The sequence below is a fragment of the Daucus carota genome, chromosome 3, assembly GCF_001625215.2.
Source record: "Daucus carota subsp. sativus chromosome 3, DH1 v3.0, whole genome shotgun sequence".
NCBI classification, from domain to species: Eukaryota; Viridiplantae; Streptophyta; class Magnoliopsida; order Apiales; family Apiaceae; genus Daucus; species Daucus carota.
Genome location: NC_030383.2, coordinates 62,442,100 through 62,458,488, shown reverse-complemented (window position 1 = coordinate 62,458,488; position 16,389 = coordinate 62,442,100). Strand labels below are relative to the sequence as shown.

The following is a 16,389-nucleotide window of genomic DNA, read 5'->3' as shown; positions in this document are numbered from 1 at the left end:
GTATGCTTTATATGAAATATTTCTATTACCGAAGATGCATCAAATAATGTCAAGACTTTTAACAAATTTATAAATATGAGATTGATGATCGCGTATATTCGAGCTTGAACTTATATTTTTGATAACTATAAGGATGTGCTGTCTGAATAAGTATATTTTATGAAATCAATGATTATAAATTTAAAATATATAAATAAGTATTGATGGATAATTAATTATTTAGATTCCTAACTTTATTTCATGAGTTTTATTTAAAATTCAGCTATTTTTCAATAAATAAATAATTTAAAAGAAAATATGAATTATTAAATTATTGACGGAATAGAAAATTAAATAAAAAAATATTTAATATTGCAACCCTTACCACAAACTGGTTTTTTTAATGATTTTATATGCCTTCTATTAATCTAGACTATTTTTTAATAAGTAAAGTATAAATTACTTATTAAAATATAATCAAACATTACTCCCTCCAAAAGTAAATACATTTTTGAGAGGAGAAGTGAAATTTCTGGAACTATTAATTTCACTGAGTGGTGCAGAGATGGCCTGCCGGCGTCGGTAGATTGCTGCTATTATTAGTTTACTCTAATATCTAATTTTAAATTTTAAATATAACTAACGATGATAATGTATATAACAACAAAAATCGGTATACAATTGGATACCATATTTCTTATGTTTCGTTTTCCACTTAATTTATTATAAATGATCACACATAATATATGTTTCTTTCCTGAAATCATCATCAAATGAATTATTATTTTTTTCAGTTTTTTTGTGAACTTACTTGCCAGACCAGACCTTTACGCAAAACTGAAGCTCCTGGACTCTTGAGCATTTCATTTGTGTTTTTCATGCTTTAGTCTTCTTGCGTCGTAAATTTAGCATATACGTTAGTTTTACGTTTATTAAAGTAAGGAAAGAAAGTCAAGTATATCGTAATTTTTTTAATTATTGTCTAAAATATAAGAGTTGTGAAAAATATCCGAAGTATTATTTATTAACGCGGCAGAATCCACCATAGCGTTTTGATTATTAAAAAAACACTAGATCATATTGCAATTTAGATTTAAAAGTCACTATAAAATGTAACACGATTTGATGTTTTAAAGTTTCAAAACGTTATATGATGTGGTATTAATAAGTGATATTGAGAGCCTTTTTCCCGATAACGAGCCAGAACTCATATTTCGATCTATACCGAAGATGCATGAAATTGTCCTAAGACTTTTCATAATTTTAAAATAAATTTACATGTCATGATAGATCCATGATCACGAAAATTCGAGTTTGAAACTTAAATTTTCGATAATTATGAGAATATCTTATATAATATTTCTCATGAAATCAATGATCATGAAAAAATATATAAGATTAGATGAATTATTATTTAGGTTCGTAAATTTTATTTCACGAGTTTTGAAGTCCGGCTATTCTTTAATACTTAAATAATTATAAAAAATGAACGGATTCTCAAATTATTCACAAGATGGAAAATTAATTGAAAATATATTTAATATGTAATCCCAACACAAGAAATTTATTAATTAATTTTTAAATTATAGAATAAAACTTACTTCCGGATCTCCGGTTTTCTTCTATTACATTTTTATTGTCTTCCAGAAATTTTCATATTTGTAGGCAGATTTTTTTTAGTAAAATGTAAATTTTATTAAATTAAAATCAAATCAAACATCATTGTCTACAATAGTCTCGTAGCAGAAGAGCTAAAAATTTTGAAGCTATCAACTTGACATAAAACATTACTCCCGCCATATTAATTTACGTATCTCTTGTATCTTAACAAATGTTAGTAGTTGGATATTTAATTTTATTAATTATTATACTAAATTAATTGTATTATGAGTATATACACAGTCATCGAAAACTGTAGTCTAAAAGTATTTTAAGAAAAATTATTCAAAACATTACTTTGAAAAGAAAACGAGATATATATTTCAAAGTATAAATTTTATTTTTAAAAACGACATGTAAACTACACTATGATAATGGTAGCGCCGTTGTTTAACCAAATTGAGAAATCATATCTATTATCGACAATGCACCTACACTCGTCCGTGAACCAAATTGAGAAATCATGTCTTTCATCGACAATGCACCTACACTCATGATGAAGCATATTTTCAAACAATAATCAATCTCATATTTTAGAATGCTCTTATTATTAGTTCACTTTAATATCTAATTAATTTTAAACATATTTAATGATTATAATGACCATGTTTTAACAACAAAAATTCCAGCGTAGACAATATTTATTACAATAAGGTTATTGTGGAGTATGTTTCATGCATTTTCCTCTTATTTTATTATATATAAAATGATCACTCATGATAAAAAAAATTCATGAAATCAACACACAAGAAGTAAATTAGTTTTTTCCAACTTTTTTGTGAACTTGACCGTGAATTAGTTTTTTCCAATTTTTTGTGAACTTATCTGCCATAACACTAAATCGGTATGATCACAAAAATTAGACTTTTAGGTAAAACTGAAGCTCCTGTACTCTTGAGCACTCCATTTGTGTTTTTTCATGCTTTTAGTTTTATTGCATCGTAAATTTAGCATATATGTTAGTTTTATGTTTATTACTATAAGGAGGTATATACTCGGTATATTATAATTTTTTTAATTAATATTTGAAATATGAGAGTTGTGAAAATTGATCCCAAATGTCATTTATTAATGTCGGAGAATCCGCGGTAGTATTTTGATTATTAAAAAAAAGTTACATCATAATTAGATTTTAAAATCACTACAAAATGTAATACGATCTAAACAGTGAAATATGAATGAAAGTTACACTATCTAACATTTTGGAGACAAAGTGATATTTGATACTCCCTCCGTCCTAAAATACTTTTCTCGTTTACCTTTATCACGTTTGTCAACGCACACTTTTAATCGTTAATATCTTTAATTTCATTTTAGTATTAAATATAAAAGTTTCACTGCATTAAAATACTCGTAAATACGAATCCAACAAGATCACTCATGACTATATTTGGTTCTATAAATTATGCTTAAATTGGTAATTTGTCTTATGCCATGAACAATTCCGACATTTCAAATAGGAAATGTAAAAAGAACTAGAGAAAATATTATTTTTTTTGTAATAGTGATATTTGAAAATTTATCCCCAGAAAAAGTGATATATCGGATCTTCGATTAATTTTAGACAGCTTTCATAGAAAAGTCAAACACAAATTTTATTAAATTAAAATAGGTACAAATATCACTGTCTGTAATAGTAAGATCCAAACTTTTCGAAAAATAACCAACCACATATTTTAGACTGCTTTTATTATTAGTTTACTCTGATATCTAATTTTAAACCTAACTAATGATTTAATAACCATATATATGATTGTGTAGACAATATTTATTACGAAAATATAAGAGTTATTTAGAGGTATGCTTCATTTTCCTCTTATTTTATTAATATATAAAATGATGACCCATAATGTATTAGTTTTTCATGTAATCATCGCCAAAGAAGTACCATGAATTAAATAAATTCAAGTTTTGTGTGAACTTACTTACCATAACACTGAGACGATATGATCACGAAAATTAGACCTTTAGGCAAAACTGAAGCTCACTCTCGAGCACTTCACCTTGTGTTTTTTCATGCTTTTAGTCTTCTTGCGGCGTAAATTTTGTATATGTGTTAGTTTTACGTTTATTAGTAAAAACGGGAAAATCCCTTGTATCATAATTACTTCGAGTAATGTTTTAAATATCAAAATAGTCTGATATATTATTAATTAACGCTGGATAATTCAATATTTTGATTATTAAAAGAAAATGTTATATCAAATTAGGTCCAAAAATCACTCCAAAACATAATACGATTTTGGCGTTTTAGGGTGAAACGCTAAATGAAAGCGTTTAGGTTTCAAAAGCTACACAGTCCGACGTTAAAAAGTGAAATAAGGATGAACGCTACACAATCCAGCCTTTGGATTGTAGAGTTATATTTTGGATCATTTTTTGTGACAGTAATATTTTGGACCTTATCCCGAAAAAACTAAAAAATTGGACCAACAGCCGCGGCGGATCGATAGAAAACCGGACAAAATGCAACACAAAGCTTGCATACAAATTTATTACAGTGGGAGTCTCTAATCCCAAATGGGTCCTGTTCCCTGACAACCGTGTGTCAGGGAACATTTATCCAACCATCACTCTCCCCGTTGGATCAACGATCCAACGGCTGGGATAAAAGAATATGTTTTTAAGGATCCGCGTATATTTTCCGCGGATAGGGTTATTATACGCGGATCTTCCGCGGTTTTTATGCGCGGATAAGGCAGAGGGTATCATGGTTTTCATACTTGTTATTACTCCTCCTTGTAAGCAGAGTCTGGGGAAAAACAAGACAAAAACAGGGAGTGGTGAAGTGGAGCTTGATAATTGAGGTGGATTTCGTGCAACCAGCTAACCTACTTATACTTATAATTATAAATATGAGTTTATATTTATAATTAATATAAATTCATTTTATATTAATATTTATATTTATAAATATTTATAATTATAAGTATGAGTTTATATTTATAATTAATATAAATTCATATTTATAATTATAATTAATATTAATTATAAATATGAATTCATATTTTATATTTAAATGTTATAAATATTTATAATTATAATTAATGAATATTTATTAATTATATTATAGATATTAATTATAAATATGAATTTATAAAATCTTATAATAATCATGAATATAAATATGAATTTATATAATATGTCTTCTCATAAGAAATATGAATTTATATTAATTATAAATATGAATTCATATTTTATATTTAAATGTTATAAATATTTATAATTATAATTAATGAATATTTATTAATTATATTATAGATATTAATTATAAATATGAATTTATAAAATCTTATAATAATCATGAATATAAATATGAATTTATAAAATATGTCTTCTCATAATAAGATTTCTGTAAAAGATATTCTAATATCCAATATATTCATGCTTATTTTGATTACTTTAATTTTAATCTAAAATTTAATATGGAGGGGAAATCTAACTTGTTTTTGAAAATAAGCAAATAATAAAAAACTGACCAAATTCATATCATAAAAGAAAGTAATTGTGAGCAGGGGATATGTTAGCTGTTTTTGACTTGCTACAAGGAGTATAACACGAGTATGAAAACCATTATACCCTCTGTCTTATCCGCGCATAAAAACCGCGGATGGTCCGCGTATAATAACCACACAGCAGTATATCCGCGGAAAATATACGCGGATCCTTAAAAACATATTCTTTTGTGAGTGATGGTTGGATAAATGTTCCCTGACACACGGTTGTCAGGGAACAGGACCCATCTCAAATTTATATTTCACTCACATCTTTCCCTTGCCTTTCCTAGTAACAATTCCTTCAATAATAGGATAACTAACAAGCAAAAGAAAAGTTGAGAGTAAAAGTTGTCCAAACATTTCACTTACATTTCCCTTGTCGAGGATGCTCCATAAGCCCCCTATCAAACAAACCAAGTTCCAAATGACCAGTCCTACCATAGGAACCATGAACACTTGAGCACCCTCAAAGTCGAATTTCCCCTTCTCATAATTCTCAACTTTCTCTTTCGCGATTGCTTTGTTTGTCAGCCTGAAGACGGTTTTTGAATTGCCAATCTTCTTCATTATGCAGTCGATGCATCCGAATAAGCTTCCAGCCACTACTTTTATTACCCAGATTCTTTGCTCATTCCACCATGTTCTTAGTGTGCCTCCACTGCTGAAAACCTCGTACATGTGTTGCAGAAGTGAGGATAGCCATAGAGCTAGAAATGCAATAAACCATGCATCGTTTACCTACTGAAAACCATCATTATTAACAGAAAACTAGCAGCCTTCACCATTGCCGCTCCTCCGAATCATCAATCGCCACCTAACTCTGTTTTTTTTCCATCCAAACCATCAACATAATCCAATCAGCCCGGTACATATAAAAACATACGATTCCGTTAAAGTTAACGGTAATCATTAAAGTCAAAGACAAATTTAACGGTGCTGAAATCTTTTTATGCTTAATCTTATGATTAAAAGTTCTAAGATGCTTTATTATTTAAATGAAAATTTTTGACTCGATAGTTCAATTGAAAATTTTGGTGCAGAGTGACAGATACAGAGGATTACACCGGTAAAAAATTAATAACCTAGGTGGGGACAGGGAAGAGACTAGAGAGTATTATGCAAGCTGCGCCGGGAAATCAAGCTCTACATGGAGTACTCTCTTTTATCATTATATAGTCGTTTAAATTTTTAAAACCTAATTTTAGTTATTTTGATTATATAACAAAAATTAATTTGTTTAATTTTTTTACACCTAAATTTAGATGTTTTGACTATATTGTAGAAATTAATATTTTTGTAAACCTTTTTCTAGATAAAAATATAACATAAATATTTTTATTTAAAATTTTAAAAAAATATCAATTAACATCCTAATCTCTGGTTTTCTTCTATCACATTTTGTTATCTTCCATTAATCTTAGATTGCTTTAAAAAAATATAGATTCTATTAAATTAAAATAGACCCAAACATCATAACAGTACTCCCGTCTCTAAATACTTTTCCTGTTTGTACTTTTCACGTTTGCCAACACACATTTTTGATCGTTAATATCTTTCATTTCGTAGTAGCATTAAATATAAAAACTTCACCGTATTAAAGTACTCGTGAATACGAATCTAACAAGATCACTCATGACTATATTTAGTTTTGTAGATTAGATGTAAATAAGTAATTTATCTCATGTTATGAATAGTACCGACATCAGAAACAGGAAAAGAAAAAAGAAACGGAGGGAGTAACCAGTAAGAGTCAAAAATGACAAGGAACAAAAACAGATGCTAGTCTTGGCGTGATATGTCTAGCTATCCTGCAGAATGCACCTACACTACTTTCTAATGAAGTCTACTTTAAAATGATAAATTAACCATATATATTTAGGGGCCGTTTGGCTTGACTTAAAAGAAGTCACTTATTGCTTAAAGTAAAGAAGTTGATTATAAATAAGAAGCTGAGTTGAACTTATAAGTTATTATAAGTGTTTGGATACCATGACTTATAAATTTTTAAGTGTTTGGATAACTTAACTTATAAGTTGGTACGGTTTCATAGTTTTGTAATATAATTATTTGATATTTACGAATTAAATTGAAAAAGTTGATAATAATATTAGATTAGATTAATATTTATATTATATAAGTTTTTGGTTTGCTTTGTCTCTCATTTTGTTATAAATTTTATTTATTTATTTCTTAGGATTATATTAAAAATATAATTTAGGAATGAACAAAAAGATTTGAACAAACTTCTATTATTATAACTTACTAGCCTTTAACCCCGTGCAAAGCACGGGCGGGTATATGATTCGTAATTTATTAATTATAATTTAATTCTTAACACCATTTTATTAGTATTTTAGTATTAATGAATTGGATTTTAGTTAAATTATATTAACCAACTCGTTATATCTTCTAACGGAAATTTAGCTTTCACAATTTATTATCTATCTGTAAATATTTTTCTATATTAATATGTGACAGTTTATTATTCAATTTAAATCAAATTTTTCATATTTCATATATCTTCATATGTTACGTAATGGCTCGTGTTTGTAATGAAATAGAATACGTAAGTGTTAAATTTCGAGTAGAATACGTTATAATTAAAAAGTAGCGTCTTTAATTATTTATATGTATTTTAGACAAAAGAAATTCAAAATTGTATATTTATAATTAGTTATACGTTTATCTATAAGTAATTTTTAATATTAATATATGTTATTAACAGTAGTTTCACCTTTTTTTTAACTAATTATAAATTATATTTAAAAAGATATTAATATACATAAGGAGTGTTTTTAGTATATGAAACTGTTTAATAGATATCTACTTGTAGACTTTTAGTTTTAGAGTAGAGTACCAAACCAAAATTTTCTACGACTACAAATTATACCTATGTTGGCTTTTTATAGTATAGTATAGATTCACAATTAATAACTTAAATAAGTGAAATTATGATTCGAAACTATATTTTGTAATGGACTAAAATGTCTCACATTTAAGTGATCTATAAGTGTGTTTAAAAATTTATATAAATATTAATATATAATACTAATATATTTGAGAATTACATAAAATTAAAGACATGAGTTTAAATAGAAAAAAAAAATTATATTCAAGGATCTCGTTGGAGATAACACAAACACTGAATGAAGTATGCAGTAGGAAGCGGAAGAAGTTTAAGTTGGCTCCATATAAAAGCTAAGATGTGTAGCTTTTTTTTCCCCGACTTCTTTTACAGTTTTAAGTGCTTCAGTTTGTTTGCCAAACGGTTGGTTAAAAAAGAAGAAATGGGCTTCTGGGCTTTTAAGCCCAGAAGTCTCATTCCCAAACACACACTTAGACTACTTTTTTTTTTGAAACACACGGAAACAATTTCATTAAGCATGTAAAGAGTCATACAAAAGGGTCTCCAACAAACTAGTAGGAGGAGACAACAGAACATTGTAGCAATTTAACGAACAAGGAAAACGAGCCAACTGGTGGGCTGCTTTGTTCGCTTGCCTTTTAACAAACTTAACCGTCACATCGCTGCGATCCTTGAGCATTTCCGGGCATCCCTGCAGAATGTTCCCCACTTCGAGCAAATAATCATGGTGGCCTTCTATAGCCTTGGTTTACTCTAATATCTAATTTTAAACATAACATATATACTTTAACAACATGATTGTGCAGACAATATTTATTACAAAAATATAAGAGTTTATTTAGGGATGTGTTTCATTCTCCTCTTATTTTAGTATATATAAAATGATCACCCATAATGTATGATTTTTTCACGTAATCATCACCCAAGAAGTACTATAAATTAATTTTTATTTAATTTTTGTGAACTTACCTTCTATAACACTAACACATATCACGAAAATTAGACCTTTAGGCAAAACTGAAGCTCCTGGACTCTTGGCCACTTCAGTTGTGTTTTTTCATGCTTTTAGTCTTCTTGGGTCGTAAATTTGCATATTTGTTAGTTTTATGTTTATTAGTACAGAAGAAAAGACCCAACATAGGCTCTGATCCAGGAGTCATAATCACACATTCTCCTCCCTTCGGAAGTCGAACCTGTAACCAAGAGAATACAAGTCCCCTCTAAAGATGGTTTGAAGTAGGATTGTCAAAAAAATCGAAAAATTTTCATTCATATTTAAGAAAGAGCGGATATTATCCGTATTCGAAATAAAGTGAATATTATTCGTATTCGAATTCGTGATATTCGAATCCGAAATAAAATACATATATGATATTTAAATTATATAACATATAATTAAAAAAATTATTCTATTAGCTTGCAGTGTGTGTATATGTATTAAATAATACATTTATATAAATTTTATATAATTGTACAAATACTTTATACATATATAAATATACAACGGTATGGTCGATAAGAAAAATCCAACATTCGTCCGAAATATCCGCATTCATGTCCAAAAAAAAAAGCGGATATTATCCGTATCTGAAAAGCACATATTATCTGCACATATTATCTGTATCTGAATCTGACAATTGCGGATATGGATACGGATATAGGCATATGTGTATTCGAATTATCCTTTTCACAACCCTAGTTTGAAGTATCATTTATTAACGCTAGAGATTCATTGAAGCGTTTTGATTATTATAAAAAAACGCTACATCGAGTTGGGATTAAATTAAAAATCACTACAAGACGTTACACGATTTGACGTTTCAGAGCTTGAAAACGTTATACAATCTCGCATTAAGAATTGAAAGAGGGATGAATGCTACACGCTACGCCATATTTCGTTTTGAATTACAAAGTGATATTTGAGATTATTTTTTCCGGTAATAATATTTAATAGTTTATCGTTAAAAAAGTATAGATTGGGTCAATACCCGATTTAACTAACAACGGATCAATCAATATGTGATACAAAACTTCCATATCACTAAATTTATTACAGTGGAGTCTCTAAATCTCCAGTTTTCTTTCACTCACATCTTTCCCTTACCTTTCCTAGTAACAATTCCTTCAATAATAGGATAACTAACAAGTAAAAGAAAAGTTGAGAGTACAAGTTGTCCAAACATTTCACTTGCATTTCCCCTGTCAAAAACACTCCACAAGCCCCCTATCAAACAAATTAAGTTCCAGATAACTAGGCCTACCATAGGAACCATGAACACCTGAGCACCCTCAAAGTCGAACTTCCCCTTCTCATAATTCTCAACTTTCTCTTTCGCGATGGCTTTGTTTGTCAGCCTGAAGACGGTTTTTGAATTGCCAATCTTCTTCATTATGCAGTCGATGCATCCAAATAAACTTCCAGCCACTACTTTTATCACCCAGATTCTTTGCTCATTCCACCATGTTCTTAGTGTGCCTCCACTTGTGAAAACCTCGTACATGTGTTGCAGAAGTGAGGATAGCCATAGAGCCAGAAATGCAATAAACCATCTATCGGTTACCTGCAGAAAACCACCATATTAACAAAAAACTACGTAGATGTTTACTTCCTCCTCATTTTCACAGTCTTCTTGCAAATTTCATATATATTAAGAAATATTAAATTTGATGTCTTATTATTGTTGTCATCACTAAAATTGCATTAGTTACACACGAATATAACCAAGTATTCAACCTTTTCAGTAGAATTCCATAGTTATATGATTAATAATTTTTGGAAGTTGTGTGAGTTAATGACAGTCAAATGTTGAAAATAGTATAAAACTTGCATTGAACAAAAGAAGAGGACAAATATCAATGGAAATTTTATTTTGGCAAACAAGACTATTAAAATGGGAAGGAGGGCATAGTAATCAAGGCATTATATGTTGTACAATTTGAATATTAACGTACCTTTGGAAAAACAGGGATGCCTCTGGCAAAGCAGAACTGAGGAACAATGCCGTATATCAGGAATGAAATGGCCCAGAGGGGCTGGAAGGAGAAGTACGCGTAACACATACTATGGAGGAAGGACATTCTTGATGAGAGTGCATATGTAAGAGGACTGAATTTTGAGAAACCGAGTTCTAAAAGATTCCCATTCCATTTTCTTAGTTGAATCAGTCCATCTTTCATATCGATTGCAGCACAACCTAGAAAAGCTGGGATTTTCGGGTACAAGTACATTGATGTCCATCCTTTGCATTGCATATAATACCCGGTAAAAGTGCTTTCTAGCAAGCAATCATATGAATAGCCTATCTGTAAAAAAAAAAAAAAAAATCAGAACAGATCACTTCGCAAAATAAGAAAATCATGGAAATAAATATGTAAATTCACCGTTGTTACTGACCTCAGAACCCCATTTTGTTCCCTTCTCAAAGCTGCAACTTGCCAATAAATGTGCCTCATGTAGCAGCTCCTCTGTTGAGGCTTCTGCCTTCCCCAGAGCTTCATTGATTGATGCAATGAACATGTTTGAATCACCAAAACACGAAGCATCGGGTTGATGGAGATAAGTATCTGATCACAACAATTAATCTTTTTAGTCGCGCTATACAACGTATTTACACAGGCACAAACACAAACAAGAACAACAAGACAATCAAGAAGCACAATTGTTAAATATAACAAGGCACCTTCTTGATCAGGGCTTCCATATAATGCCTTTCTCTTTAAATAATACCCGCTGCCTGTCAGAACCGGTCCCATTAATCCGTCCATACCTTGCCACTTGGTCTGAAATTTTAAATAATTCAAAGTATAATAATCAGCTTCAGTAGTTGTTCATTTAACTAAAAATTCACAGAAGAAGAGCAAGGTTGGATAACTCAGTGGTTAAGAGTTTATCCTCTGTCGTCCCAGGTCCTGGGTTCGACCCTGGCTCAGCCATATTTGTTAACAAAAAAAAAAAATCACAGAAGAATAATTCAGTTGAGCAAATTTAAGGATATGAACCTTAAAGGCAGATCTGGCTTGGCCATCGTAGATGTCATTCTTGGTGACATTGTAAAAGACTTGCGGAAACTGAACAAATGCTAGCTTAGAAGACATATTTGGATCCAAATGCAAGCACATTGCTTGTTTAGCTGAGGCCGGATCATTGCAATACATATCACAGTCTAGTACCACAACATAAGGGCCATTGCTCAAAATTCCTGAAACTCGAAGCTGGAAAAATAGTCTTTGAAAGTTAGTTATACAGAACATTATGCACTCCACGTTTATGTGTAACCACATTGTAAGTTTGTACTGCAGAACATACAAGGCTGTTGAGAGCTCCGGCCTTGAAGCGATGAGGATAGGATGGCCTTCTTTCGCGAGAGACGTAGACAAGCAGCGGCATCTTTGCAGCATTCTCATCATTGTTGCCTCTGTTGTCATGAATCACCTTCAGCAAAATGTATTACCACATGATTTACAGATGAACACAACTTTCAGAAGACAAGAAAAATGGTTAAATAAATATATTATTAACATTTTCTTGCAAGCTGCAACCGGAAATCATGCTTTATATTAGTATACTCCCTCTGTCCCAAAATACATGTCATTTTGACTTTTCGCACCTAATTTGATGTGCAAATAAAACATACTTCTATGTATTATTTTTCAAATTTTCTTTTTCTGAATAAAAATATAACATTCATAGTTTCATACTTTTATTCAGAAAAAGAAAATTTGAAAAATAATATATAGAAATATGTTTTATTTGCACATCAAACTACGTGCGAAAAGTCAAAGTGACATGTATTGTGGGACGGAGGGAGTAGTTCACAAATACTACTTTCGTTTAGAAATACAGGCAGTTTGACTTTTCGAGGGTCAATTCTAAGTTGTTTGATTGGGTATAGTTAGAATCATTTTTTTTTAATTTTTTTCAAAAGTAAAATGTCAAGCACATATATTTATTCAAATAAAAATTCAAAATAATAATTTTAACAATACGATCAAAATATTTAGAAATACATTTGAAAAATTCAAACAATCCATATTTTGAAACGATGTCCAAAAAAATCTAAACATGTTGTAGTATGCGAACTAGGATGAAAAAGCGACCCATATAGATAAAATACTTATTCTTTAAAAATAGATACTCCCTCCATTCCAAATTAGATGACTCCGTTGACTTTGGGCACACAGTTTAAGGTTCATTGACCGCATAGCTACATGATTTTTTTTAAAATTTTATTTTTGCAAATAAATATTTAAATATGAAATTTTTATTTAAAAAAAAATTAAAAAAATAAATTTCGGAAGTAGACGGTCAATACACCTAAAGTTACGTGCCCAAAGTTAACGGGGACATCTAATTTGGGATGAAATTAGTATAAAATCCATCCAACTTGTCTTTAACGAGATTCGAACGCGGAACCGGCTACCAGTTAGAAGTTTACGAGAACACTGAAAATATCAAGCAAGCATAATTAATGAAGGCTGTAAAAAGAATTACTACCTCAACTAAAGGTGGTCGGCCGTCGCCGGAGATGCTATTGACGTCGTCGACTTGCGTACCGTCTCCGTTTTCGACCAATTTCTTGAAATGCTCGTACCTTAACTGCACACGTCACATGCATGTCATCATCATTCACCGAATTTTCTAATACATACAAAACAATTTTATTTTTTTTTCTAATTAATTAGAACACGTGAAGAATCGAACTCCACCAAAGAGTACTCCCTCCGTTTTTTAATATATGACGTTTGACTTTTTGGCACACACTTTTAAGTGCTTTGACCGGGTAGTTAAAAATATTTTTTTTGAAATTTTCTTTTTCTGAATAAAAATATACAATCAAAATTTTAATTCACAAAAAAAAATCAATTAAAAATAATAATTTTTGCTAACCGGTCAATGCACCTAAAGATACGTGCCAAAGTCAAAAGTGACATATAAAAAAAAACAGAGGGAGTATATCGTTTTCAATAATTCATAAAATTTGTCGATCTCGAGATTACAAATACCCCACCAATGAACGATGTACTCGACGACATTATTTATGCAGACGTGGATCAGAAGTTTATCTGTTCTTTTTTACACACTGTCCTTTCCATACTATATTAGTAATAGTAGTAATCGTTCCGTCCCTTTCATTTTATTATGGTTACTATTTTGGGATGTTCCTCTCATTTTTTTTACGTTATTAGTCCCACCACTTTACCCACTTTTCATCTAACTTTACTCATTTTTTTATATATTGTCTTAGTTTTCGTGTCTCTCTCTAATATACTCCTTCCGTGATTTCAAAATACATGTCGTTTTGACTTTTTGCACGTAAAACACTTCTATACATTACTTTTTAAATTTTCTTTTTCTGAATAAAAGTATAACATCCATATTTTTATTCAGAAAAAGAAAATTTGAAAAATAATATATAGACATATGTTTTATTTGCACCTCAAATTACGTGAAAAAAGTCAAAATGACATGTATTGTGGGACGGAGGGAGTAAAAAATTGAGGGGACGGAAGGAGTAAAAATATAGTGTGCATGTTTCAATGTTAAAAGCCAGAATCAAACCTAGAGCCGTTTGTCTTTGGAAAATCAATTCATTTTCACATTAAATTGCTAAAAAGTTACGTCCCGTCTCCAAACTATAGTTTATTTTGGCACAAGTTTGAGACGCATATATTACATATTTTATATTTATTTTCAAAATTTTATATTAAATTTCATAGGTTCTCAATGGAAATCAATATCATCTTACTTTTATTATTATATTTCTAATAACTTATAAATTATATAAAATATAAAATTTTCCAAATAAATAATTTTAATTATGACCGTCATGATCCCCGTCCGATTAATCAAGACCAAATCCCGCTCAATATCATGATTAAAAGTAAAAAAATATTAAATAAATATAACTGTGCAACAAAAGTTTAAAAATATGCACTGACAAAGTCAAACATGGCATGATTAACAAGTTATATTTATAATGGAAGTTAATATATCTAAAAAGGCAATATATATTTGAATAATAGTCCACTGTCAAAATCATATACTCGTCATCAACTAACCTTTATTTCTTTTTCTTCATCTCCAAACTCATCACCATGTTGACATTCATCGCCGCCGCTCCTGCCGGAAAAGTAAGCTCCGGGAGCCCTCGTTTCCACGCCATACTTCCTGCAAAACGGGACCCACCACCTTGCAAACGCGGCCGCTTCTCTCATCCCATGCAGAGTCACGGCGGCGCCGCCGTCATCCGAGAGATAAACCGCGAGTTTCTCCGGCGGATAATCCAAACACATGGCGGAAATCACCGTGTTCATCACTTCTAGGGTTGGTTCCTTACTCGGGTCGGCCGTGCACACGAAAATATCGAGGCCCGGCAGGTCTTTCTCGCCGGAGAGATTTTCCGGGAAGACGCTCCGGGAGAGCGGCCGCCACCGGAAAGACTGGCTAAAGAGCCAAACTAGGGTTAGTATGAGCTCGGCTACCACCATGCAAAGCCATGCAAACGTCGAAAAGTTGGCGTAAAACGACGTCGTAGCCTCGATATCGATATAAGTCGAGAAACGGTAGTAGAAAATGGATAAAATGAGGAGGAGGTGGAGGAGGATGTGAGCTCTGTTCGCGGCGGCGAGACGGTGGTGCACGGTGGTCTTGTGGAGGAGTGAGGTGGTGGAAGACATTTCTTATTTTTATTTTTGTTTTGGTTTGGTAGGGTTTTGACAAAAAGAAAATTATTGAGAGTTGAATTATGTGTGTAGTGTGGCTGCTGAAATTTATAAAAGTGCGTGTCTGAATATTTTATTATATCGAATTGTACAATGCGAAAATATATGTGGGGTTTTGTCTCGTTGCATTTGATTTTGTCTTGAAAATGCAAAAGATGTTTAACGTGGTTTAAACAGAGGAGAGTATTTTAATTGATTTCTCACTGACTACGTTGAAATCAAGAGTGGTTGGTTAGAGTGGTGTAAAAAAAATGCTATATTCAGAGTAATTTTTTTTATTTTCAGAGTAAAATAAGAAGAAAAGGACAAAACTGCCCCCTGTATATACAATAAATAGTCCTTTGGAAAAAATTGATGTAAGGATAATATGGACTTTTCAAGTTTTGTTGCATTGGAAATAAAAAAAGAGCTCTGGAAATAACATTTTCCTGGTATAAAAGGCGGAAAGCAGATGATTCGGTGCGTGGTTGAAGTTCTGAAATGGTGCCCTTGTTGTAAGGGTAAAGAAATTGATACTCTCCGTCCGTGCATTTTGATTTTGAATCCAATATTTTGATCGACTAGTTAAAATATTGTACTATTATTCTTTTTCTGCATTACACGAGTCCTCCTTTATTCATCCAAATGGTTAGGAACTGGGTTGATTTTGAAAATATAAAATAACAT

At 30.8% G+C, this 16,389-nt stretch overlaps 1 protein-coding gene across 2 annotated transcripts; it reads right to left on the bottom strand.

Annotated features, from left to right (window-relative positions):
* Positions 1–5,392: 5,392 nt before the first annotated feature.
* On the bottom strand, positions 5,393–15,764 carry LOC108210742 (cellulose synthase-like protein G2). 2 transcript variants are annotated; one of them, XM_064090232.1, is made up of 8 exons: positions 15,061–15,764; positions 13,496–13,597; positions 12,308–12,433; positions 12,001–12,213; positions 11,682–11,781; positions 11,396–11,565; positions 10,954–11,304; positions 5,393–5,873 (listed from the first exon to the last, which is right to left on the bottom strand). In XM_064090232.1, the coding sequence occupies exons 1-8, from the start codon at positions 15,676–15,678 to the stop codon at positions 5,400–5,402; spliced, it is 2,154 nt and encodes a 717-aa protein (XP_063946302.1). In that variant the 5' UTR covers positions 15,679–15,764; the 3' UTR covers positions 5,393–5,399. The 2 variants fall into 2 exon arrangements, with proteins under 2 accessions (XP_063946302.1, XP_017237622.1); XM_017382133.2 differs by lacking the exon at positions 5,393–5,873 and adding an exon at positions 10,008–10,562 and having other exon boundaries at positions 15,061–15,762.
* Positions 15,765–16,389: the final 625 nt, after the last annotated feature.

Excerpts from the sequence above, each read along its gene's own strand:
- LOC108210742 (XM_064090232.1), bottom strand. The coding sequence starts at position 15,678 with ATGTCTTCCACCACCTCACTCCTCCACAAGACCACCGTGCACCACCGT. Across the intron at positions 13,598-15,060 it reads ATGAAGAAAAAGAAATAAAG|TTAAGGTACGAGCATTTCAA; the intron begins GTTAGTTGATGA and ends TGACGTGTGCAG. Across the intron at positions 12,214-12,307 it reads CCGGAGCTCTCAACAGCCTT|CTTCGAGTTTCAGGAATTTT; the intron begins GTATGTTCTGCA and ends CTATTTTTCCAG.